Genomic DNA, 25904 nt, shown 5'->3' on the forward strand with positions numbered 1-25904 from the left:
TATCCCGAGGTACCACTGTATGTGTTAGATATGAGGACTCATCTAGTTTGGGCCTGATTGGTTCTGTCGTCCTGTCCTACTCCAGATTACATAGCTGGAAAATGTTTAACAGGATTCCTCTAATGCTTCTTGAGATGTTGAAACTACAGAACAAATATTGACCAGCGACGCAACACCATGTGCTCAAAGAGGAGGAAAATAAACATTTTATATAACAATAAAAGAAGCTCAACAACTAGGGGGGGACATGAATTCTAAGGATTCTGATACATACATTGCATGGAGTTGGACTAGGTGACCCTCATGGTCCCTTCCAAATTTACAATTCTATGTTTCTATGAAATGTGATTCACACAGAAAACAACCGCAACATCGTACCCCATGGCCATAATCACTGGGTATATTTGTACCACACTTTGTTATGTTCTTCATGTGTCTGGAAATCAAAAGCAAAGCCAACTTGTTAATCTCTGTATTAATGGTTCTACACATTAAAGCCTGACAACATTACTTTCTTCACACATCTAACAAATCAATTCGAAAATAAAACCTTCCTCTTCTACGGTGCCCTCACCCTGTATGAGATGTCGTCGTCATTTTACCACATCAGGACTCTCCTATCACATTGCCACCTCATTCTTCTTCATGGGAATTCTGACCACAGTACTGGGTTTGAATGTGAAAGACTCCATTGAAAAACATTTTCAGGGTTGTCACACATTAATACTCCGCAGTTCATCTCAACCTCAGTGAAGGAGGGGAAACATTCATACCATTGTGGACAAAGATTATAGAGCTGTTCACACAAAGGACCTCATCAACATGTTAGTGGCAGCGAGGCTGTACCTCCTAGCCATGCCCCCTGAATGTTGAAGCACCTGCTAGCCTGCAAAAATATACAGATATCCCCTTGTAGCAACTTCTCTGCCTGAATAGGAACCTACCTAATCACTTAAGTGGAGGAGCCTTCCTTCGTTCCAGACTCAGAGAAAAACTTTACAAAAGATTGTCAATATCACTCTTGGTTAATGGGGAGACCAATGTGGACTAACAAGCTAGTGGGGTCTAATGGTGAAGCTAATGAATTACAAACCATGAAACCCTGTTTTACTAAACCATTGTTTAAGGTGATGCTCTCCAACATTACAGATGAAAACAGGGGCATTCTAAATGCTTTAGAATGAAATGCCCCTGTTTTCATGAGGTATAGCGGCAAGTAATTTTCTTAACAATATGGGCGCTATGTATTGTATAATGGAAAGAAGAACACACTTCTTTCCCCTTATATAGTCTTCCTTGTTAGCATTTCTTGTCTTGTTGGCATCTCCTCCTCTAGGAGCCTCAAGTTGATCTTGCTGTGTCCCTCCTGCCTTCTTGGTCCCCCCCTTTTCTTCTTCCAGGTTCTGTTTCTGCAAACTAGAGAAGCATTGTCTGGTCTGAAACCCAGGGTGGATCATGTGTTTGCAACATCCCCTGCGCAGCCAGTGACCGGGATCAAAGATCACTGCAGCTCCATCGGCCTCCCGTTGCAGAGTTAAGCAAGAGTGTTGTGAAAACAGCTTGACCAGCAGCGGGAATCGATCAAGCTCTCGTGTGGCTCATCACCTCCCCCTAACAATATTGATCTTTTGCCTGCTGGGTTTACAAAAGAACTGCTCCCCGCTCCTCCTCCCTACCCAGAGCTATAAAACATGCATCCAGCCTTGCCTCTCGTACATTGTAGGTTTGGCTCTTTGGATCTGTGCTGCTCCTTGACAGACGGACATATCCTCTTCAGTGGCTTTTCAACCCCACTGTCTGGTGATTATGGCTCTGTTATTACTGAAAGAAGGAAGGCCCCGTCCTTCCCTGCACACAGAAGAATTTTTTTAAAAGGGTGGGGACTTCTTAGGATCTTGGAGGTGGTATTTATGAAGCTGTCTCCAGCTTCCCCCAAAGCATCTAGCATCCATTCTACTGATGTAGAACAGAATGCCCCTATTTCCTGAGGAATGTTGGGGCTGTGTGTGTGTCGGGTGCTTTCCTTTCTTCTCTGTGATGAATTGCATGTTCTGTTTGTTGCTGGTGCGTAGGAGCAAGATGGTTCACCTGAGAGGAGTCCTTGCCTGGTTGGTGCTTGTGGCCTTGGCGCTGTTGGACACCAGATGCCAAGCACAGCGCGACTGTCGAGTGAGCAGCTTCAAAGTCCAGGAAAACTTCGACAAGTACCGAGTAGGTCTTTTCAGTCTGTTTTTCTTCTTTTATGCTACTTGACATGTAAGATACTGCCTGTGTTGGCTTGTAAATTATCTGCACTTGAGTTCCAGTCACTTAAATATACCATAATCAAAACAGAGTTGCTTCACTTAGAATTATCATTTTAATTATTTTGTAATGATTACAGAGAAAGGAACGCCAGCTCTTCAGCAAGGGAGCAAGTTGCGTATACAGACAACATACATTTAAAGCATATTTCTAACACATTCTACGCCCTGCCCCTGAGAATCCAGGGCAGTGTTTTACCCCTCACAGAGCAACAGTTCATAGCACCCTTAACAAACTATAGTTCCCAGGATTCTTTGGGGCATATGCTTTAAATGTATGGGGTGTACACAGCCAAGGACAGGATGAAATGCACCAGAGTAGGATTCTTGTATAAGCAAAGACTTGGGATTATGCTTACATTCTTTAGTATTGGATTCCTCTCCCCACCCCAAAAAAAGAAAAGGAAAGGAAAAAGGATAATTGAGCAGATCAGTGTAGTGGATTTTCTAAAAACAGCAAAGTTCATTCTATAAAGCTAGGTGACTACATTTATTATCTCCTATATTAGAGAAAGCAGAAATACTGTTTTGATTCCTGTTTCCCACATTTCCTGATGGGCTGCCTGACTTGCGTTTATTTTTAAACCACAGTTGCACTATAAAGCTGGATGCTGCTGGTGTTAATGCCTAAGCAGATATAACAACCAGAGATACTGTTTGCCTGTTTACTTTTAGTGAATTTCAAAAAGGATAGTTTTGTGAATCTCTTGCAGAAGTCTCTTTGCTGATTTGACTGTAGCATGTTTTAATTTCTAGCACCCAATAACCTGATTTTAGCTCATTTCAATGGTGGTAGTAATAGTAGTAGTAGTAGGAGTAATGCTTTAAAATACATTATAAAATAGGGGTGTGTGGGTCAAGTTACACTATGGATTTCTACATAGAGTTTGCATCATAGTAAATAAAAGAATTGGTTTTGGATATTTATTTTACGTATGATGGTACAAACTACTCCCTTAGAATTTTCCTTAAATTTCTTATCAAAACTGTTGGCTTTCCTCAGAATTCCTTGAATGTTTCTTCCATCAAGTTGAAGCTGAGAAAAATTTGCTGAGAATTCATACAATTTTTCTAGCTAGCCTTATTGAAATTCTTCAGGTGTTTCAGCTGAAATGTCTCAAGCTGCTCCCCTTTGCTGCTGATTTTATTTCGGCAAAAATTTTGGGTGGCAACCTGCATCTGGGAGAAGTCAGCAGCTGTGGCTACAATCGGTCAGAACCACACAAGCCATTTTGGCTTCCTAAGGTGGACAAAATGGTGGCCCACCATTTTATGTACAGAAGCTGTGGGCTGGCAGTTGCGTTTTGCTTCCTTTAAACCTGATGGCAGCCAGCTAGTTTTGTGAGTGCATGGGAGGCTATGTGGTGCACCCAGTTCCAATCTCCATCAGAGGAGAATGTCTAGGGGACTCGGGAGGAATGGTTAATGGTGCTGCCAGAATATCTGTGGCTTAGGCAATTTCCTCCCTCTGTCTAATGATATGGCCAGTCCTGAAGCCCGTTTGAGATGCATCTCCTTTCCTTGTACTGCATCCCCTAAGCTCATCTTCTAAGCACCTCTGACAAGACCTTTTCTGCTCCTACTGCAGTATGCTGGCTTCTGGTATGCCGTGGCCAAGAAAGACCCCGAGGGACTGTTCCTTCAGGACAATATTGTAGCCCAGTTCTTTGTCGATGAGGCTGGGCATATGACTGCTAAAGCCCAGGGCAGAGTTGTGCTCTTCAAGTAAGTCTGTTTCTTTTTCCACTGCTTCCCCACAGGCTCCAAATCCCTTTCTCCATTTTGTAAGCCCAAGCACACCCCTAAGCTCAGAATCCCAAGGCTTAACTCTATATCCATTGCGCCTTTTTTTCAGTCAGTTGGAGATATGCCCTGTCATGACGGGTATCTTCACGGAGACTGAGGATCCTGCCAAGTTCAGGATGAAATATTTTGGGATGGCAAGCTATCTCCAGAAGGGAAGTGAGTATCAGTTCTTTTTAGCATGCTGTATATTATTTGCGTTGCTTGTTTTCTGCTGATTGGTGTAACAAGTCCAAAGCTGACTAGTAAGGCTACCATTTGCAGAATTGTGTCAATCTACACGATATATGATGCTGAAGGGAAAAAATTGGAAAGGAACCAGAACATACAATGTTTGATGTTGTGGGACAGTGGATGCATAGAGTGGCCATGTCTCCTACTTTACAGATGACAGTCCTCTGTGTTGTAGGGCTATCAGAGGATGCTGCTCTGTTTGAAGGTGTCTCCCATGGGAGGACTACTAAGCCCAAGTCTAGCCTAAAGATAAGGAACTATAAAAAGTGACAGCAGGAGCCTTGAAGTTGCCCATCAACAGTTAGAAACACGGGGTGAGCAGCCACACAAGTTATCTGGTTTCTTCCCCACTACAGTGAGATACATTGCATTCCTGTTTAAATTCTAGTAATTATGCCTAAAATTCCATCTGTACAAACAAGTTACCATATGCAAAATTGACGTCCTTTTTTGTAGTTATGCAAATCCTCTCTTTTTTCTCTTTTTTTGGCAGTGCATAACTTGCTACCCTAAGCATGCACCAGTAACAAAAAGTACATATAACTAAGCATTATTTGCTGATAGTACATGCAGATGTAGAGCCATCTGAAGACATATTGCAGATTTTTCTGGTCTGTTGAGAAGGAGTGAAATCGACCTGTTCTTGACAGCAGTGGCAATTGTGGCCTGGCACAGCCATGGGAGAGCCAGTCGGGGGGGGGGGATTCTTGCCTGCACAGCCAGCTGACGTCACCATTGGTCTCAGCCAGTCGCGGGGGCTGACAAGATTCCCCCCTTCTTTACTTCAACCTTCAACAAGTATTCTACCTTTGCCCTGCCACGAAATCAAAGCATGCAGCTTCCTGAGCACTCAGAGTCCAAAAGGCCATTGCCCTTATCTATGTCCTTATGTGAAATACCAACTCTCAGCATTCCCTTTATTGAATGTTTTCAGATGTTGGCTCTGCAAGATGACCCTATGAGAGCTCCTCCAGTTGACCTGTTTATTAAGCATTCGCCATGACTTGCTTGCACAATGGTTATTGACTGGATATGAATTATTCTGATTTGTGAGAGATTTATACAGCAGTGAGCATTCGTCCTGTTTGCTTGTGTGGGGTTTATAGGTCTTCTCATTAAATCATTCCACACTTTTTGATGCATTTTCCTGTCACTTTCCAAACTGCAAAAAGCCACTTTCAATTTTTAAAGTGGATTGGCTGTGCTAGGGCAACAGAATGCTTTGATCTGCTTTAATTACGGTACACAAACATAATTTTCCCAGCGTGCACTTGAAACCTTTTCACAAAATTCTGAGTCTGGAGGCACCTTGACAGAAGAATCTGCTAAAATGTAGCTACCTTTTCCGACATTTTGACAGCTTTGAAGATCAAGTAAAATACATTTGTTTTCAAACCCAGATTTATCCCCATTCATTTTTCCCTTTTACTTTTCCAATCTGTTTATTATTCTATCCTGTCCTACTTCCCAAATTTGCTGAACCCAAGGGTCTGATCCGACCCCCTGCAATGCAGCAAGATCCTACACGACAGATGGCCATCCGACCTCTGCTTAAGAACCTCCATGGAAGGAGAGTCCACCACCTCTCGTGGGAGTCTATTCCACCGACAAGCAGCAATACATACTTTACATATGTGCTTTATATTTGCATGTGCATTTTACATTTCTACCTTCCTTCTTGATTTTTCCTGAAAAGATTAATCTTCATATTGGAAAATGGTCACACATGTACTATACACTTAAAACACTCTTGTTCTACTTCAACAGTCATGGCTTTCCCTCAAAGAATGGCACCTGTATTTTGTTGAGGAGCTCCCAACAAAGCTTAGCACTCTTAACAAACTACAGTTCCCAGGATTCTTGAGAGGAAGCTATGACTCTTAACATAGTACAAGAGTGCTTTAAATGTAGGGAGCAGATGTGACTATGTGTATTAGACTTGATTCATATATTTTTATTTAGGCATTTACTTTAGATGTTTAAGTGCTATTTTGAAAACATAAAGTACATTTTTATTTATTTGTGTATTGTTCATATTTATTGTTTAAACGGCAGTCAGATGTCTTTTCCACCACACATGGAATTCACATTGACTGATCCGCATTCCATGTAAAACAAATCCTGGTTTAATGCAAAATGTCTGAAGTGCACAGTGGTGGCACAATGGCACTGAGCTTTCTTAATTGTTTTTATGGCTTCTTCCAGATGATGATCACTGGGTAGTGGCCACCGATTATGACACCTATGCTCTACACTACTCTTGCCGTCAGCTGAATGAGGATGGCACTTGCGCCGACAGCTACTCCTTTGTGTTTTCTCGCGACGCCAATGGACTACGTCCAGAAGCACAAAGAATTGTCAGGCAAAAGCAGACAGAGCTCTGCTTAGACAGACAATACAGGGTTATTGTTCATAACGGTAAGAAACATTTCAGTAGAATTTTACCAAAGGGCGGGCGGGCAAAAGTACTGTTGGTAATTCCTGTGCTGCTATGAAACTGTTTGCATGCCTAGGCACAGGAAGCCTGAGGTCACCGGGGAGCTGGAGGGGTGTGAGAAGCAGAAATGAAGACATGACAATTTTGAGGGATCAAAATGGCCACTACCCTTATTGTCTGCGTAGGCATTGGGTACCCATCTTGAACCAACCCGCCTGTTTGCTGATTGATTATTCCATCGGGGTCCTCCAATTTGTTTTTGAGGGGGCCAGACACCTTCAATGTTCAGAGGGCTGCACATGTGATCCCAGGAGGTCATGTTGGGCCCCCACAATTTAATGGAGAAGCTGGTGCCTCTGCCAGGTGATAAGGATCCTCTCTCTCTCTCTCTCTCTCTCTCTCTCACACACACACACACACACAGACACACACACACACACACACATGACATGGATTTATTCTAGGCAATCCCTCCAGTATGCTATTTTGGAAGTACTATGGCCTGTCACATAAATTTCCAGTTTGTACAAAAGCCTGTACACCAGAAAACAGGCTATTTATTCATTATTGCATTTACATTCCAACCTTTCATCAGCAACAGTTCCCATCACCCCTGACCTTTGGCTATGCTTGCTGTGGCCAATGGGAGTTTTAGTTTAGCATCATTTGGTGGGCAAAAGGTTCCCTGCACCTGATCTAGAACTTTTATTTTCTGACCCTCGAGCCAATCTTGACACATCAGGGGGTCCAATTTGTCCTGTGAGCTCATTTCCCCCCAAACCATGCCATGGCATGACATGGGCTGACAAGGGAGAGGACAAGGTTTAATCTTCCATTGGCTTTAGAATACTGTCAAACTGAGACTTGCTAATTCTGATTTGAGACCAAGGAATAAGGGTCATAGGTAATATACTTCATTGTGGCAAGAGTTGAACTGATACACATGCCAGTCTAATTTCACAAATTAGCTCTAGTTGCATATTATTATGTTAACATCTTGCCTCTATTTTGTAATGTCAGCTTAGACATTTTAACAACTTTTCTTTTTCTTTTCCGTTTTAGGATACTGCTCTGAGGAAAACGCTCAGTAGTTGCACAGTTTGAAAAACTAATTGTTTTGTAGGAAAGTCCTTCAAGCAGATTCTTTTCGATTTTGAGTCTATTTATCTGAACTGTACCATTTACCCTGCCAGTATGTGGAATTTAATAAACCTGAGATTAGTGAATTACATTTTATTTGTGTTGCAAACACATGTTCATGAATTTAACATCTGTAATTACCATGTTGCGCCAGCTAAACATTATTTTATGCAAGTGCTTATAATTATAAATCCATATTGTAGTAACTAATTTCATATCTTTTTGATGATGATGATGATTTTTGGTCACCACAGGCTTTTCCCCCCAAGTTGGCAATCCTAGTACAGTATTTCATTTTTTAAAAAAATACAAAGTATCTATTTTGTTTACTTTCTGAACAAGAATACTTTAATCGTTATTTAAAACTTTTATTCCCAGAAACAATGGCTTGACATTTTGCACCTGATCCACAAATGCTGTGTGTTGATACATTCCGAACCATCACCATTCCAGAGACAGCATACCTGGGAAGTTCGTGTAACACTCCCATGCCAATGGCTGAAGGACAATGTTCTGTGCTGACACAGCACTGACCAAGGTTGCAAGTTGTGACATCCATGATTGCTGCAACTGCCAATAGGCTTGGAGCGCTTGTGATAGCACCAGGTCAGGAGCTATGAGTCCATTTCTTCCATGACCAGGTTGGTGACCATGGCAACCAAAGGGCCAGGATACAAAGGCCTCATTAAATATGGTGGAACTTTCAATTAACTGTGTTGGGGTCATCACAGATTATCGCAGTCGTGCTTTCAGTAGGAAAGCACGAGTTTAAGCAGTCTGAACTTGCCCCAAAGTAAGGTGTAGCTAAGCTGAGAAACGCCTCTACTCTGAAAGAGGTTTATGTCACACAAACTGACATCCTCACTACGGATTCCACGCTGACGTTGGCGCCATCTAAAATGAAATACTTTACTATTTCAGTAATTGCATTGACATCCCTCTTTTCCTCCGAAGAGTTCAAGGCAGCATTCAAGAAGAATCCCTCCCGAATTTTATCCTCACAACAGCCCTGTGAGGAAGGTTAAGCTGAAAGAATGACCACTCAATATCACCCAGTGAGTTTCATAGCTGAGTGGGGGATTTGAACTTTGTCTCCTTTGTTCTAGTCCAACACTCTAGCCCTGACCTCCCCAACCTGGGGGATCTTCTGATCTTCTGGACTACATATCCCATCAACCCCAGCCTGCGCAGCCAATGAATGAATGAAACCACATACTAGCTTTTTAAACTGCAACTTGATTAAAACTCCATAGGTTTGCCAAAAGCTGTGTAAAATAATGTTTGGCGCAGGTTGCCACCTTCAGCCATCAACTGTCCCCCATGCCTCATGAGCTCATAGAATTGTAGAGTTGGAAGGGACTCTAAGGATCAACTAGTCCAACCCCCTACAATGCAGGAATAGGCACTTGTCCTCTACAGGGATCAGACCTCTGACCTTGGCATTATCAGCACCACGTTCCAACCAACTGAGCTAGAGAAGGGTTGGGGAGGATAAACTCACATTACCATGAATTTTTTTTTTTTACTGTATTTCTTATTGGACTAACGATCTAGTTGTTTGTTTTTCCAAAGAGCATGCTGTAATGCTCAAAATTCTATCTAAAGCCTTTCATTCTACTTGCCCAACAAATGTTTGTTTAGATATTCTCCAACACATTTGTGTCTGGCTTTTCTTTCATGAAGCGTAGGGTGAAGGGGTTCTGAGGTGATCTCCCATCTAGGCACTGATTTCGCTCTAGGAAAGCTCCAACAAGATTGCTGCATCATTGGCAAGTACAGGAGTTCCCCTCTCCCTTCTGGTAGCTCACCAATAAAAATTAATGAGCATTTGGTAGATTTATAGTCCTTTAATTACAGCATTATGTTACAAGCACAACAGGCAACCCTCTGCAAGGATATCAGTTGCCTACTCTGATTCCTCCCCACTTCTGCAGCAAGAAGCACACCAATGGGAAGTGCCTCACACACACCCTTTGCGTCTCCTTTGTTCTATGACACGCTCGGACCTCTGAGTTTGAGGGGTTCCAGCTGCTCCCTCCCTTCTGGTTGCTCAGCTACTATCTCATAGCTGGGTAGCTCCTCTCTCAACTGACCAGCTTCTGTGTCTGCCTGTCTCTCTGCTTCTGGAAACGCTGGAAGCGGGGGGGGGGGGGCGGGACGGCAAATATTTCCCCTCCTCTTCTGTTAGGAGCTGATCTCCCTGTGATTGCATTCCCCAATCTTCCGATCCAGATCAGCCCCTGACAATCATGTGCTTTCATCTGTTCAGTGGATGGAAGGTGAGCTGTTTGTGCTAAGTCCCACCTGCACTTATCCCTCACTTTCTTGACTGAACAGGTGATGCCAGAGGTGACGATGTGCTAAGCACCTACATGCACCATCCTGTGCATTTCTCATACCCCAGCAACCTTTTTACACCAGCTAGGCACAAATCCAGTACAAGAAGAAAACCCATAGACACATGTTCAAAACACACAGTATTGTTTGAATGGCTGAGTCTCCCTGTGGCTGGCAGCTACTTGTACATTTATAAACCTAGCAGTCACATACAAACGTTTGGTTGTGTCCCTGCCACTTACACATTTTTAAACTTGTTATTTGTTAACGCCGATCCTTTGGCTCTCACGCTAGGAAGTGTCATCGTCCCTGCCCCATGCCAAAGATCCCACAAAATACAATCACTTTCTGGAAGATAGTAAACTGCAGAGTTCAGTTATGCTATGCAGTCAACATTTTAACTTCTGTTTTAATGCCATCAGTACCTGTATCCCTTGCATCTTGCTATGGGGAGAGTTATAAGTTCATTTTCTGCAGCACCAAGATTTCCCAAGACCAGAATATGCTGTGCAAATCTTGATATTTTAATTCCACCCGCGTCCCTCTTTCCCAGACACTTTCTTTAGCACACTGTTCTGAATAGCTGGTGAGATTACCGCTGTCAGAAACATCACATGGTTATGTGGAAATAGCAGACACAGTAAAATGTCTGTTGTTATTCTGTCTTAGCGTAGTGTCTGTTGCAAGTGCTTTTCTTCCAAGAGGACCTGGGCAGCAGAAAAAGATTTTCCTCCATTCATTCCTGAAGTGGGAAACATTATATAAAACTGGGTTGACAATTGAATTGGAAAATGTGAAAACCACTATCCAAAAGAAAAGAGAAGGCATCAGGTTCACGTTTGGATTGAATTTCTGCACTAAAATGAGGAGAATGGTGATGATTATCGGACTCCACATAAGAAAGAAAGAGATCATCAATACAAACAAAGTCCGCAACAGTCTGAAGTCTTTCTGGGAAATTCGAATGTGATGACCCTCTGAGTAGGCCATGCCAGCATGAAGACGTCTCCTTGATTCTTTTGCAATCTGCATTAGAACATTAAAAAACACCTTTCAGTGAATATATTTTAATTCTTTAAAAATTGTTAGGCAAACTCTGTTGTTAGATATCAATAAATTAAAAAAATAGTTTTTTTTTTAAATTAAGAACAGCTCAACAATGAAAAAATGACACAGGGTGTTGTGGAATCTCCTTTGGAAGTTTGAAAGGGTAGAGTGAATGGCATGAAAATACACATTTTTAAACATGTTTTGGTACCCCCCCTTTTTTTCAGTGAGCCAGATAGCTGTGCTAAATGTACTCACACCTCCACCCAACTTCCTCAGGGAATAGGAATATACAGGTAATCAAAATGTACTTTTTTAAAATGAGAGGCTGTTTTCACATCTGGGATTTTTTAATTTTTTTTTTTTAAGAGTACAGTATCAGCTCCAGGAAAGGTTCTCGCCGCAACCAGTGGCTTGCAGATGATGTGGACATCACTTTGTCATGCCTGCCTTCCAAATGCTGCTGCATCCAAGGAAAATATGCCGATTGTTTAGAAATGTGCAAGGTACCAAAATAATATGGGACACTCCAGTCAGACTTACAATCAAGGAATATCAAAATTAGCATGTTGCTCTCAGTGAGCACTGAAAGAGGGCGAAACATTATGATGAAGGGGAAATGCTCTCCTGTTCCACCATAACAAAATTAGTAGTTTTGTTTCCTCTTGGGAAAGCAGCATTTAATCCTTACACAAATATGATTTGTATAGTGTTTGAATATTATGGAAAAAAATATTTCTCTTACTGCTTCTCATTTTGCTTTCCCTAATCCAATTACTGTGTTTTTTGCAATGCCAGGAAACTATTTTTGCATACACGCTCATCCAATGTTTTTCCACCTGCACACTGCTTTTTCTCAGATGGGGAAACAATATCAGTTTACAGCAGCTTTTCCCCAACCTGGTGCTCTCCAAATGTGTCAGACTACAACTCCTCTCACCTGCAGCTAATGTGGAATGGACCAATAGTCTGACTCATACCACATCTATATACTGTTTGCTATAAAATATACTAAATCTACAGAAAGTTAATGGATTGCAAATGTTATCTAGTGCAAAGAACAACTGAGAGGTTCTTCGAAATAGTTTTATTGCCTTTTAACTTCCAAACGTATTCCTTGATGGCAAAATGGAATTCTACAAGGAAGACATAATCTTCTGACAAAGGGAGGATTAAGTCATATGTAACGCTCTAGCACCACCTTCCTGGGAAATGTGTAATATTGACAGCATCTTTCAACAGTGCTGTTTGGCCACCCACAAACAGGAGCAGGGAAAGGAAGTTTCCTGGTGAAAATTCCAGAGTGCTACTTATTTAAAACATATCTTACTCACTTTTTATTGCACAGCAATTGCAGTGCAGGCTGCAACTGAAACAGTATCAAATTCGCAATGCAATGAATAAAAACAAGAAGGTAGGTCAGTCGCAGCCAGCCAACGGAAAATGTCAGTAGCAGCATCAGATTCTGCTAAAACCCTGGGTGAAGAACCAAGCCCTTTGCTGACATCTAAAAAGTAAAAAATCAGGCAGCACATGTATCACAGAGGGGAGGGAATTCTTAAAGTGGGGTGCCACTGCCAAGAAGGCTCTCTCGCGCACTGCCATATAGCGGGCTCAGCTAAAGATGGCAAGGCCTCCTTGATAGATCTTAACAAACTGGGTAAGTCTATATGGGACAATCCATTTTTTCAGGGCAGGTAGCAACTTTGGGGCGATTTTCTGGCAGGGAAATGGCATGGAGGAGAAGAGCTGTCAACCCCCCCACACACACACACATATCATGGTGCCAGTCTAGATCAGGGTGCTGAGATTGCTTTCACTTAAGAGTGAGAAGTGGCTGTCCAAATCACATTGTTTAAATAGCATACAGTGGTACCTCAGGTTAAGAACTTAATTCGTTCCGGAGGTCCATTCTTAACCTGAAACTGTTCTTAACCTGAAACACCACTTTAGCTAATGGGGCCTCCCGCTGCTGCTGCGCCGCCTTTGGGAGTTTTCTGTTCTCATCCTGAAGCAAAGTTCTTATCCCGAGGTAATATTTCTGGGTTAGAAGAGTCTGTAACCTGAAGCATCTGTAACCTGAAGCGTCTGTAACCCGAGCTACCACTGTACCTAATATAACATGTAGTTTAGCCCTAGATTAATTAAATGTTGAGGATATGAAGTGATAAACAGCTCAGGATTTGCGACTATTGCAAATGAACTAGAATAAAACTCTTAAGAACTAGGAAGTGTGCTACTTTTTTGGCTACCTGTGGTCTGTTATTACCATCTCTAAAACTATGAGAACTCTGATTCAATTTTAATTGTGGATAACTCTATTAGCATCTTTTAAAAAATAATTATGATGATGATGAAAAATACCTGTAAAATCTTTGAATAACTAATTACGATGACTAATCCTGGTATTAAGAAGATCACAGTTGCAAAAGACACATCCCAAGCAATCTCTCCTGAAACGCTGGGCCAGTCCAAGGTGCAAATTAACACTTCCTGCAAGAAAAAGAACAAAATCCATATAAGTTTTTAATGTTTGCTTTCACCATAATGTTTGAGAAACACGCAGAGGCTCACCTAGAGTCCCTTGTGCCCTTGGCAAGGAGCTGTATCAGTGCCTCCGCACGGGGGAAGAAAACACTTTAGTGCAATAGACACATTAGAAATTACTACATTTTACATGACCCCAGCACTTGAAGCATCCAGAGTAAAGGTGAGGCAAGGAATAAGTGCAGAAAATATGCATGCCTTTGTGCTGTGGTGCAAGAAGGACGGGAAGGTTCTCCTGTTTTTGCTCTTGCTACAACAAGAGTGGCACATCTCCACACACATATATACGTCATACACTTCGTAGTTTGATATGTGATTTTTGAGCTTCCCCCCTAGGTACTCCTCTGTCAACATGCACTGGCTTGGTGCCTGTTTTTAGAAGAGATAATCACTAACCAAACAGGATCTACGGAAATAGTTAATGATCAAAATACCTTTATGATTTTAACCTGGAACATATTCAGATAAAAGTGTATTCACAAGATTTGGCAACCAAACCAACCAACCAACCAAACAAACAAACAAGCAAACAAAAAAATCCTCCACCACCTACAATTTGAACCATTATGGCAACGTGGTGAAATAGTTTAACAAATACTAGAAGCTCATATCTGAGCTCATCTTACTAGCATTAAATGTGATTTCCTTGCAAAGACAGCTGCAAGGCGGACAAAAAATGGGAACATAATCTAATTATTTACTGATGATGACTCTCTCCTGTTATCTCCTGTGGTCTATGCAGTCATCTTACACGTCCACATAAACGTCTGCTTTTCAAGCAATGCATAGGTACAACAGAGCTTGTGTGTTCTTGTGTGAAAGATACAATATGTACTGTAGAACACGGGACAAAGGAAGAGTTTTGCAAAGGCTAGTCACCAATTCAATTCTAAACTTAACTTTGTGCATGTTGTGCTCCTCCCATAGTCACTGAAAGTTTAAAGGTTAACAGGCAAACTGAGGAGAAACTTTCGTTGCTTTTTTGGCAAATACCATAGATTCCGGCGTATTAGGCGACTGGGCATGTTGGACGACCCCCCCCAAATTGGCAGCTGCAATTTGGGGATTTGTCTTATAAGCCCAGTCACCTAATACGCTGGGCAGCAACAGGGGGCGGGCTCAGCTCCGCACCGGGAGAAAGCCACCCAGCACAGAGCTGAGCCTGCTGCCCGCTGCTGCTGCTGCTGCTTCAGAGCCGCCGCCGCAGCAGTGGGGAGCGGGCTCTGCTCCGTGCCACCCATACCCAGCGTATAAGGCAACCCCCGACTTTGGAGAATATTTTCTGGGTTCAAAAGCTGCCTTATACACCGGAATCTACGGTAAATCCGATACTTAAATAGCACCAAGTCAGTTGATAAAAAATAGTATTTATTATGAATTCTTAAAAATTCCTAAATTTTAATTTATTTATTTTTATCTGACAATCAAGGTGCATCATGCCTGTGATTAATTAAAGAAAAGTCAGACATAGGTGCATGCTACCCTTTTTTCTCTGGGTCATACTTTTAGAATTTGCTCACGCCACAACATATTTCTTTATTGATAAGAAATACATTGTAAAACAAAAAGAAATAACTCCTAGCAGTGTTGATTTGTAACACAGAACACAACTACTTTATAATATGATCATGTGACATCCAGAAAGTATAAAACAATGCAGCTACGCAAGAACACGAATCATTCCCAAAATATAACACTGATTGTCCTTGAATCTTCCTGCCACACTGGCCATCCTCTGCTGCCACACCCTTTGAGAACCACTGGCGTAATGTATAGTCTGGAACTTAAGGGAGCTGCTTATGCCAGGTCAGAATGTTCATCTAGCTCTGCATTGTCTACACTGAGGGGTCGCAAGTGGCGCTAAACCTCTTGGGTTTGCTGATCAGAAGGTCGGCCATTCGAATCTGCGCGATGGGGTGAGCTCCTATTGCTCTGTCCCAGCTCCTGTTGACCTAGCAGTTCGAAAGCACCCCAGTGCAAGTAGATAGGTACTGCTGTGGCGGGAAGGTAAACGGTGTTTCCATGCGCTCTGGCACTCATCACAGTGTCCTGTTGCACCAGAAGTGGTTTAGTCATGGTGGCCACATGACCCAGAAAGCTGTCTGTGAACAAACACTGGCTCCCTCAGACTGAAAGCGAGATGAGCGCCACAGACTCATAGTCGCCTTTCACTGGACTTAATCATCTGGGGTCCTTTACTTTCATCTGTCTACACTGACTGGCATTGACTCTCAGTGGCGTAGCGTGGGGGGTGCAGGGGGGGCCAGCCACACCGGGCTCAACATCTGGGGGTTAGGGTTAGGGGGCGCAAATCCACGGGTTAGGGGGCGCAAATTACTTGCCTTGCCCCGGGTGCTGACAACCCACGCTACACCACTGTTGACTCTCCAGGCTTTCAAACAGGGATCTTTCACTATCCTACCTGGAGGTGTCAGGGATTTAATATGGGACCTTTTGCATGAGCTTCACAACTGAGGGCTTACCCACACTTCCACTTGTGTAGAAAATACGGGTTTGTGTGGTTTCCCCCTTGCTCTACTCCTTTCCCAGGTAAAACCTGCTCTTTAGCTCTAAATCAGAGCAAAGTCCATCCTGAGAAAACCTGAATTGCTGTTTGCTCTGATTAAGCGCTAAAGAGCAGCAGGACAAGAGGAAGTGCAGATAAGTTCTCAGCCAACATGGTGCACCCCAGATGCTGATGGACTCCAACTGCCCTCCTCCTCCACCATTGGCTGGTGCTGAAGGGAGCTGGGGTCTAGCAACATCTGGAAGATACCCCCTGCTTTAATATAATGATGCCAAACCAGTGGCCTCTCAGATGGTGTAGGACTCCAACTCCCATCAGCCTCAGTAAGCATGGCTAATGGTCAGGGGCTCAGGGATGATGGGAGCTGTAGTTCAACACCATCTGGAAGACCACAGGTGTCTTACCCCTGCTTGAATAGTTGTTCAGAAGAGGGAATTTCATCAGGATTACTTTGACATCACAAACCCCCAGCTGCTGAAAGTCTCTCTTCTACACAGCTACTGAAGGTGCAAGAACCTGCCTTCTTTTGTACTGCCAGCCTGCATCCATGAGTCAGCTCGAGCTGCTGGCTTAGAAGCACCTAGAGGCACCCTTTTGTGCAAGGCCCTTCTCGGGTTGTCATAAACTGATCTGGGAATGCGATCCAACTACCTTGATCCTGCTTTGCATCAGGAGACTCGATGACAGCGCGTTTTGGGTCTCTTCCAGTTTTAACCCCAGGAATCTTGCTTCAGATTGCCATGCATCAATTACTAATCCTGAAAGGGACTCTTTAATTTCTCCGCATTTAATTACCCATTGATGTGGCATCCCTCAAAGTGTTCAAGTCAGCTTGCATGCTTCAAAATCACGAAAACCCATTTATTTGAGCCTACGCCAACTCCTTTGATACGCCTACTCACTATGTACTCTCAGTGAAGGACTCAAAGGATTTGATAATAACCAGCCTTGCCTTAGGAGAGCACCACTGAAATCTCAGCAATACCTGTGCTTTTCCTGAAGCCCTCTACGCCAGAGACAGTTATCTGGCCATTTACCATTGGTCTCTAGAATATAGGGTTTTCTCCCACTTTTTGTTTTCATGTCTTAAATGTTTTTTGGGCTTGACAAAGCCAACCAAGCAGTGGACACACGTTGCCATGTTCTTCTGCATGGCCCTTTAGGTTTATGGAGCAGAGATACCATGGTAGAGAATAACAGCCTCTTGATAAAAGCAAACAACAGCAGTCAGCCAGTCCTACAAATCCATCATCTTCAAATGAGTACACTCCTCTTTGTTCAGATTGGCACAGCCCCAAAAGAATACAAGAGGTGTTGCTTGTTTGAAGGGAAAAAATAGCTTCATATACTATAGAAGATTTTTCTGAGATTTCTGCTATGTCTCTCATCCGTCCACACAATTCACAACACCAGGGGTAGCCAACAGTGTACCCTCCAGATGTTATTGGACTCCAGTTCCCAGCAACATGGTCAATGGCAGTGGATGATGGAAGCTGGAGTCCAACACCATCTGAAGGAACCACATTGGCTATCCCTGCAAAATCAGTCTCTGACATCTCCCATGTTATATCTCCCTACTCTGACCAATAAAAGGTAAAGGTACCCCTGCCCGTCAGGGCCAGTCGTGACCGACTCTAGGGTTGCGCGCTCATCTCGCTCAAGAGGCCGGGAGCCAGCACTGTCCGAAGACACTTCTGTGTCACGTGGCCAGCGTGACGAGGCTGCATCTGGCGAGCCAGCACCAGCGCCGCACACGGAAATGCCGTTTACCTTCCCGCTAGAAAGCGGTCCCTATTTATCTACTTGCACTTAGGGGTGCTTTCGAACTGGTAGGTGGGCAGGAGCTGGGACCGAAAGACGGGAGCTCACCCCGCCGTGGGGATTTGAACCGCTGACCTTTCGATCAGCAGGTCCTAGGCTCTGTGGTTTAACCCACAGCCCCACCCACGTCCCCCACTCTGACCAATAGAGATGTGAAATATCTGATCCTGTGCAAAAGCACAGGAAGCACGAATTATCTTCAAAACCATTCTAAAGTCGAAGGCTACAATTCTATGCACACTTACCTGAGGCACTTCTTGGATGCATTTTCAAAGTGTACATAGCTGACTCTATAACCATTTATATGCGGAGGGGCTGCATTGGATTGTTAGCAAACCCAAACAGCGGACTATATTGTGGATTTACAGCTCAAACAATAAGCAAAGGGAGATTTTTTTTGGCTGCCCCTTACAATAGGAGCAATCTGAAATTATATCTCCTCTCCATCTGTTCTGGAGATTCACCATAGTCCAAGCTTATCTACATGGTTTGGCTTTACAGGGACAGTTAACCTATCTGCAATGGTATTCTGACTTAACTGAATTGTATTTTTAAGCTTTTCAATTGTTATTCACCCCAAACCTTTAGGCGGGGGTGGAATAGATCATTACTTTGAAACCAATAAATCTCTCTCTTTGTGGAACTAACTTCACATGGACCAATTATCCCCTAACACCTATTTCAACACTTCATTGTGCAATCAAGTTAGATTCCCCACTTGCACTTCCAGTACATAATTGGGGGGTGAATTTGGGAAACCACCAATGAGCATTCCTCGAAGGCAGGACACCTGGGCTGTTAGTCCCCCCCCCCCCCCAAAAAAAAAATAATCAACATGTAGCATGGAATTTTGCAGGTGTGCCCTAAGAAATATATAATAGCAGGCTGCTTCTGTAAATGTTTCACGTGACATAAGCACCACTGAGTTCAATGGTGCTGTCCCCAAGTGCATAAGCCTATAGCCAGACTTTCTGAGCCAACTTCTTACTGGTGTGGGTGGGAGGAACTGTGCCTAATGGGAAAGGCTAATATCATACGCAGACTTAATCGAAAGCAATTTCACAAAAATCAGTGGCATGCCGGTGAATGTGTGTTGAGATCTGGGCAGTAAATGGGTTGCCTTTTGTAAAAAAAAAGACCGCCTTGTCTGTTTTATAGGGTCAGCTCACCTGGTGCTTTCCGGGCAGTGGCTGGACTGTGAAGAAAAGGCAGAGGGGCAGGGTGGCCAGCGCCGAGACGACCCAGATGAGCAGCAGGAGTCCGGCCACCAGCCTGCCTCTGTAGGCCCTCGAGGGCCGGAGCCGGACGATGCTGACCACGCGCTCCAGGCTGACGGCGGCCAGCGAGAGGATGGTGACGCTGCCGCTGAGGCCCATCATGTAGAAGAGCAGGTGGCAGACGGCGTGGCCCATGGTCCAGCTCTCGGTCCAGCGCACCACGGCGATGATGGGGATGGCGCTGATGAAGAAGAGGTCGGCGCAGAAGAGGTTGAGCACCAGGCAGCTGGCCACGCTCAGCCTCCGCTTGCGGCGCGCCAGGAGCCGGATGGCGCACGCGTTGGCCGCCAGGGCCAGCGCGAAGATGCACGCCAGCACGGCCGTCTCCAGGGCGCCGAGCGCCACGCGGCTGGCGCCCCTGAATTCCGAGAAGAAGGGGAAGAAGTCCGTGCGGTTCCCTGCGGGGGTCGTCCCAGCCCCGGGCATCGGGGGGAGGGCGCCCAGGGCATGAGGCAGCCGAGCCGAGCCGAGGAGGAGCCCTATCTCTCGCGCGCGCCCCGACGGGGCGCCACAGGGCAGCTGGCCCAACACGCGGCGACGCTGCTGCTGCTGCTGCTGCTGCCGCTGCTGCCGCCGCCTTCTCCTTCCCTCCGGGCAAGTTGGGATAGGACCGTGCACCTTGCTGACTCCTCTGCAACGAGGAAGTGATAGGAGGAGGCTAGCAGGTAAATAGTGGTGCTGGCCGGCGACAAAAGGAGGGATTTATGAGCAAGGGACTATATATGACAGGAAGGCACCAAGGCCTCCTTGGCTGTGAGCCACAAGTTGCTGTGCAAGCTTCCCCAGCTGGCAATAATGGGCATGCGGGGAATGAGTGGCCATTGCAACCTAATGACAACAAACTGAACTGGGTACATTGGATGAACCATAAAAGACCGGGGGAAGGAGAGGAAGGTGGAATTGTTGGGGTTGAGAGACCATTGTGGGCATCCTTAGAATGATATGGGCCTAGGAAGATGGGAACTAAGGCAAAGGGTGTTAAGCAGAATCAGTTTGGTGTAAAGTTGAGTGCCAGATCAGTGGAACAATGGTGGCTTGAGGGAGACAAATAAGATCAGTAGAATGAGGGATCCTGGGTGAAAGTACTGCAGTGCAGTCGGAGAGATTTACAGCCTGTTCCCTAGCCATGTCTACTCAGAAGTAAACTCCATTAGTTCAATGGAGACTACTTCCAGAAATGTGTGTATCGGATTGCAGCCTTAAAATGCCACTGGGCTCTGTTTTTACGCTTCAGATGTTTCACCTGTTACTTTTCTGGAAGTGGAATGAAGTGGGGTGGAATATTCAGTTAGAAGTTATTCTTGCTAGTATTCATATTAATTTTATTGCCCACCTTTCCACTTGTCTTCCCTCCCTTCATCAGCAGGTCCCAGCGCAGATTTCATACAATTTAAAATCCAGAGGTAAAAATGGTGCCGTTACAGGAAGAGGGATTCCTATATCAGTGTGGGGGCTGTCATTCCTCTCAGGATTCCCTATTTGGAGTCATATAACAGTTTTCTAGTCAAAACCCCATTTAGTCTGCAGATTTCCCATATCTTCCCAATCATGCTTATATTATCATTCTTGCTCACCCTGTTTGCTTACAATGGTCATTGATTTTATCAGGTCTCCTGTAGTCTGTAAGGAAGATGCTTATTAATTTGAAATTTTCAGCAAGCTAGATTTTTTTTGTCTGCTTAATAAAATGTAGTAGTAGAAGAAGAAATCATAAAATAATAGAATTGTAGATTTGGAAGGCATCCTGATGGTCATCCAGTCCAATCCCCCAGTGCAGGCCATCTGACCTCTGCTCAGCAACCTCGAAGGAAGGAGAGTCCACCATGTCTTCTGGGAGTCTATTCCACGGCTGAACAGCTATTACTCCTAACAGACAGTTCTTCCTGATATTTAGTCAGGATCTCTTTTCTTGTAACTTGGTTTGGGCCTTAGAACATTCTAAGACATTTGAGAACATTTGAGAACATCCCCACCCCACCCCCCCAAAAATGTTAGTGACTTTCTCTATTCAGGCTGAAGTGCAAATACTTCAAGTGCAAATATCTTAAGAGCATGAGGAGTGCAAATGGACTCATGTTCCGCTTGTGGCCTTCCTATAGTCATCTAGCTGGCCACTGTGGGAACAAATGCCCAACTAGATGCGCCTTTAGTCTGATTCAACAGGGCCCTTCTTATATTTACATGGCAAATTGTTATGAATATTGCATTACTATCCCCAATTGCAGTTCACTGTGCCTCTACACAGTTTATTTTACGTTGCTTGTGGTAATGGACTGAATGGAAGTTCATGCTTTGTTGCAGAGTGCTCATGTGATTACTTGGCAGGACACTTCAATCCAGGATCACACACGAGTGACCTGATTCACACTTTGAAGTTGCGTATCTTGCCCTCAGTTGATCCCAGACCATCATTTAACTGTCAAGGTGGTGCAATTCAGCAATGCTGTTATCCAGTCCACAGCAGTCAGGCTAGATTGATCCCCACTTCACCCATATCCTGTTCCTTAACTACATTGAACCTTGCGGTTCTCTTTTATTGATGATCTCACAAGCTCAAGAATACAGTGGGTTCCACCACCCCATATTGACACAGGCTTTGTGGTCAGGCTGCAAACTGTTCTTTGCTGGGTGCATGATTTATGTGAAACCCAATCAATACAAAAAACCAACGACAGTTATCAGACTGTTTACCATCATTGGTCTCTACAACCACAGCAGGCGCTGTAACTCTCCATCGATTTGACTTCACTCCTGAAAGTGCACTGTTCCATTGGATGCCAGCCCATCTAAGAGAAGCTACAACAACCCATTTCTGCATTCTCAACAGTTGCTCTGTTTAGCCATTTGGGGCCTGGAAGTGCATTTTTATGGAACCCAACCCTGGGTGATCAAGCTCACATTCTGTGTATCTGTCTTATAATGAGTTGACATAGCACTGCCACCTTAACAGGTGTATTATGCTGTTCGATGTTTACAAAGTGCTTTTACATCGTTGTATTTGTGGTGTTGATTTTTAGTCATAGCAAGAGTTCATTCAAAAGGCAGTTGAGATTAGCAGTTGAGTTTCAAGAAACACAGAGGAAGTAAGGCAGTATCCTTATAGCACTAACGTTGGAACGTCTGGAACTGTCTTGTAGAGTCAATCCATTGGGCCATCTAGACCACCCTCCCCCAAACTGGCATTCTCCAGCTGTGTTGGCTGGGGCTGATGGGAATCGTAGTCCAAAATATCTGGATGGCATCAGGTTGCAGAAGGTTTATCGGCGGCTGGTTGTAGCTCAGTAATAGAGGATCTGCTTTGAATGCAGAAGGTCCAATCCTTTGCCTCTCCAGGTAGGGCTGAGAATATGCCCAGTCTAGAGTCCTGGAGAGCTGTTGCCAGCAAGTGTTGACAGTACTGAGCTACATGGACCAATGGTTTGATTCAGCATAAAGGAGCTTCCTAGACCAGTAGTGTCTATCTGATTGACAGCAGCTTGCCAAGGTATCTGCTGAGATTCTTTAACTGGATTCAGTTTGGGCCCTCATTAATTGAAAGCATGTGCCCTACCACTAAGGCACAAATCCTTCAATAACAGAAAGCTTAGGAGTTACACAGAACTCTTTTGCCAACCTGCTTTACAGACCTTTCAGAATGAATATCACATTTTATTTTATCTGTTGCTGCTCAATCAAATCAGGGCATCTTGTTAGCGTTTAAAAAACCCAAAAAAACCCTTTTGATCAATGATTAATAATGTCCCCCCCATGTGAATATAGTTTCTCTTGTTCTCCATGTTTGAATTATAATACACCATAACAATGCTGAAGCGCTTAGATTGTAAAACTGGTCCGATCCATTCCATTCTACAGCTTGTCTTAAAAACCTGGACTTATGGTAAGCAGTATTTCTTTTTCCTTTTTTTCCTTTTACACAAGCATGTGAGGCAAGCTGTTTTAGAAAGTGTGTGGAAATGAGTGAAAGGCTGGCATATGGCAGTGTTATTCACAAACTTTTACTGGGAAGTACATCTTGTTGGGTTCAATGAGAATTATTCCCAGGTAAGCATGTATAGATTGCAGCCTCGGTCTTTGGGAAATGTATGTTTGCCTAGAGGCGTAAGTCTGTGTAGGCTTTGAAGACGTTGTGTTCTTGGTGCTTTCATACTCCTTTACATGTGAGGGGTGACACATAGCATCTTTAAATATTTGTGGTGTTTGGCGTGACATATTAAACTCTAACCATAAAGAAGGCAGAGTCCTTTTCAGCTGGCCTTCAAGGGCTGTGAAAAAGAAATTGTTTATTGCATTCCATGCATGAAGGCATTCAGTCCTTTATTTACATGTAGCAAATAAGAGCAGGCCAACTCAGTTCTTTTTCACCGTCTTAAGGCAAACAGATGGCAGAGATATACTGAATATGAAGAAGCAGATGGCGAGCAGCTGACATGGTGATGAGGGTAGGCTGGCTGAGTTTGAAAATAGTTGTGCAGGAATAGGTAGGTCACTGGCCTAGGAGAGGGGGGCGGAATAATTCTTCCCCCTCCTAAAGTTTCTCAGTAGAATCTTTCCCACAGGTTAAAGTGCTGCATTTCTCATTAAAGTTCTAGAGAGGGCCTGGTGTGGAAGATTGCATCATACTATTAACTATCTGAAACAGAGGAGCATCCTATGTTATTTGGGGTCTGAAGCAACATTATCTGCATTTCCATTTATAAACAAAGCATGTTTCAAATGAGCAGGGAAGGCTTTATGGAAGATGGATGATGTGCAGTGGACTTCTGTTGTGCAGGCAAGATGGACATGGATGTTGCCCACAGTTTGCATCTTAGAGGCCTAAAAATAACATTTGATGACGGCAGGTTAACACACCTGGGCAAAGACTATGAGCAATCCTAGTGCTGTTTGGTTGGTTGAAGGGAAAAGAACAACAAACACGTTTAACCTGACTTAAGCTGAGGTCAGTGATGGGTAGCACCAAACCAGCTGATGGGTGTGAGCCTTTATACATCAAATTCTTACCACTTCCCTGTTCCATGAGTTGCCTTTAAAACTACACTAAGTTCTTCAGGCAAGTTGTATCAATAATTACTAGCTGTGTGACTTTAGCTTGAAGACAAATGTATTTTGTTTTAGGGAATGTTGCCTCTTGCGTGATTCTCCCAGCTCAGTCAATGGGGACTTAGGTCTTTTTTGTTTGCTTTAGTTTTATAGATTTATATGCCACGTTTCAGTGGAAGTATTTCTAGGGCAACGACACAGTCTGCAGATAAAATAAAACATGCAAGAATAAGAAAGCAGGCGGAACCAGCATTAATCAAAAGCAGATAAAAGGCTGAGAAAAGAAAGAGACCCTCACGCTGCACTGGAAAGACATCAAAACAGGTGACAGGCAAGCTGGGGGCAGTGATGCGGAGCAGTGGTGTTGTGGCATCTGATGCATTCTCTCAAATTACCAACCAGCTCTTCTCCAATAGCAGAGAAACCTGGAGGGATTCCAAAGATGGCCCAGGTTCATAGGCAGGTTGATATGGCAATAGATGCCCCTTCCGCTTTTCAAGTCTGAAGCAGTATAAGGGCTCTTGAAGGTAAGCACCAGCACATGGGGCTGATCTTGGAAATGGACCAAGAAGCCAGCTGAGCTGTTTAAGCACAACAAAAATGTTCCCAACATCCCCTGTCAGCTGTGGCAGCTGTATTCTGAACTGCCATTTCTGAACAGTCTTTGCCACCTTCAAGGGCAGCCCTGTATTCAATGTGTTGTTGTGGTTTAATCTGGAGATTGCCAAACCACAGACACCTAATGGCCAGGCTCTCCTTATCTATGTACAGCTTCAGCTGGCAAAAGGTGCTCCATATCACTTGAGTCTGCAGGGACAACGCTAGATCCGTGTGTCTCTCCAGAAGACAAATCCTTTGGGTAGGGGAGGGTTGTACATGTTGGAATAATAATAATAATAAATTTTATTTATATCCTGCCCTCCCCAGCCAAAGCCGGGCTCAGGGCGGCTAACAATAATAAAATAGTACAACATTCTAAAATCATTTCATTCTAAAATTAATTCAACTCAAATTGATGGCAACAATTGGGCTAGAGTTCTGTGAAGATTGCCGAAGGAGGGAGTCAGGCTGTGCCCTGACCAAAGCCTGGTGGAACAGCTCTGTCTTGCAGGCCCTGCGGAAAGACTTCACATCTTTCCGCAGGGCCCTAGCCTCTTGTGACAGAGCGTTCCACCAGATTGGAGCCACAGCCGAAAAAGCCCTGGCTCTAGTTGAGGCCAGCCTAACCACCTCCCTGAACAGTCCTGCCTGTCTGCTCAGCAATGGTACCTCCATCTTGTCAGCTTTGAACATCAGTTTATTGACTCTTATTCAGTTCATTATTGATTTGACACTTTTAGTACTTCTACCTTTAAATATTGATGATTCTCAGCTCTGAATTCTCAAGACAG

General features: G+C 44.0%; 2 protein-coding genes across 2 annotated transcripts; one reads left to right on the forward strand and one right to left on the reverse strand.

Moving 5' to 3' along the window:
• Positions 1–1662: 1662 nt before the first annotated feature.
• Positions 1663–8008, forward strand: RBP4 (retinol binding protein 4). Its single transcript, XM_079976491.1, has 6 exons — positions 1663–1800; positions 2073–2211; positions 3892–4028; positions 4159–4265; positions 6546–6758; positions 7840–8008. The coding sequence occupies exons 2-6, from the start codon at positions 2080–2082 to the stop codon at positions 7866–7868; spliced, it is 618 nt and encodes a 205-aa protein (XP_079832617.1). The 5' UTR covers positions 1663–1800; positions 2073–2079; the 3' UTR covers positions 7869–8008.
• A 2749-nt stretch (positions 8009–10757) lies between these two features.
• FFAR4 (free fatty acid receptor 4) lies at positions 10758–20055 on the reverse strand. Its single transcript, XM_079976464.1, has 3 exons — positions 19366–20055; positions 13666–13794; positions 10758–11280 (listed from the first exon to the last, which is right to left on the reverse strand). Exons 1-3 carry the CDS (start codon positions 19897–19899, stop codon positions 10873–10875), a joined length of 1071 nt encoding a protein of 356 aa, XP_079832590.1. The 5' UTR covers positions 19900–20055; the 3' UTR covers positions 10758–10872.
• Positions 20056–25904: the final 5849 nt, after the last annotated feature.

This window comes from Podarcis cretensis, assembly GCF_951804945.1.
Source record: "Podarcis cretensis genome assembly, chromosome: 5".
In the NCBI taxonomy this organism is placed as follows: domain Eukaryota; kingdom Metazoa; phylum Chordata; class Lepidosauria; order Squamata; family Lacertidae; genus Podarcis; species Podarcis cretensis.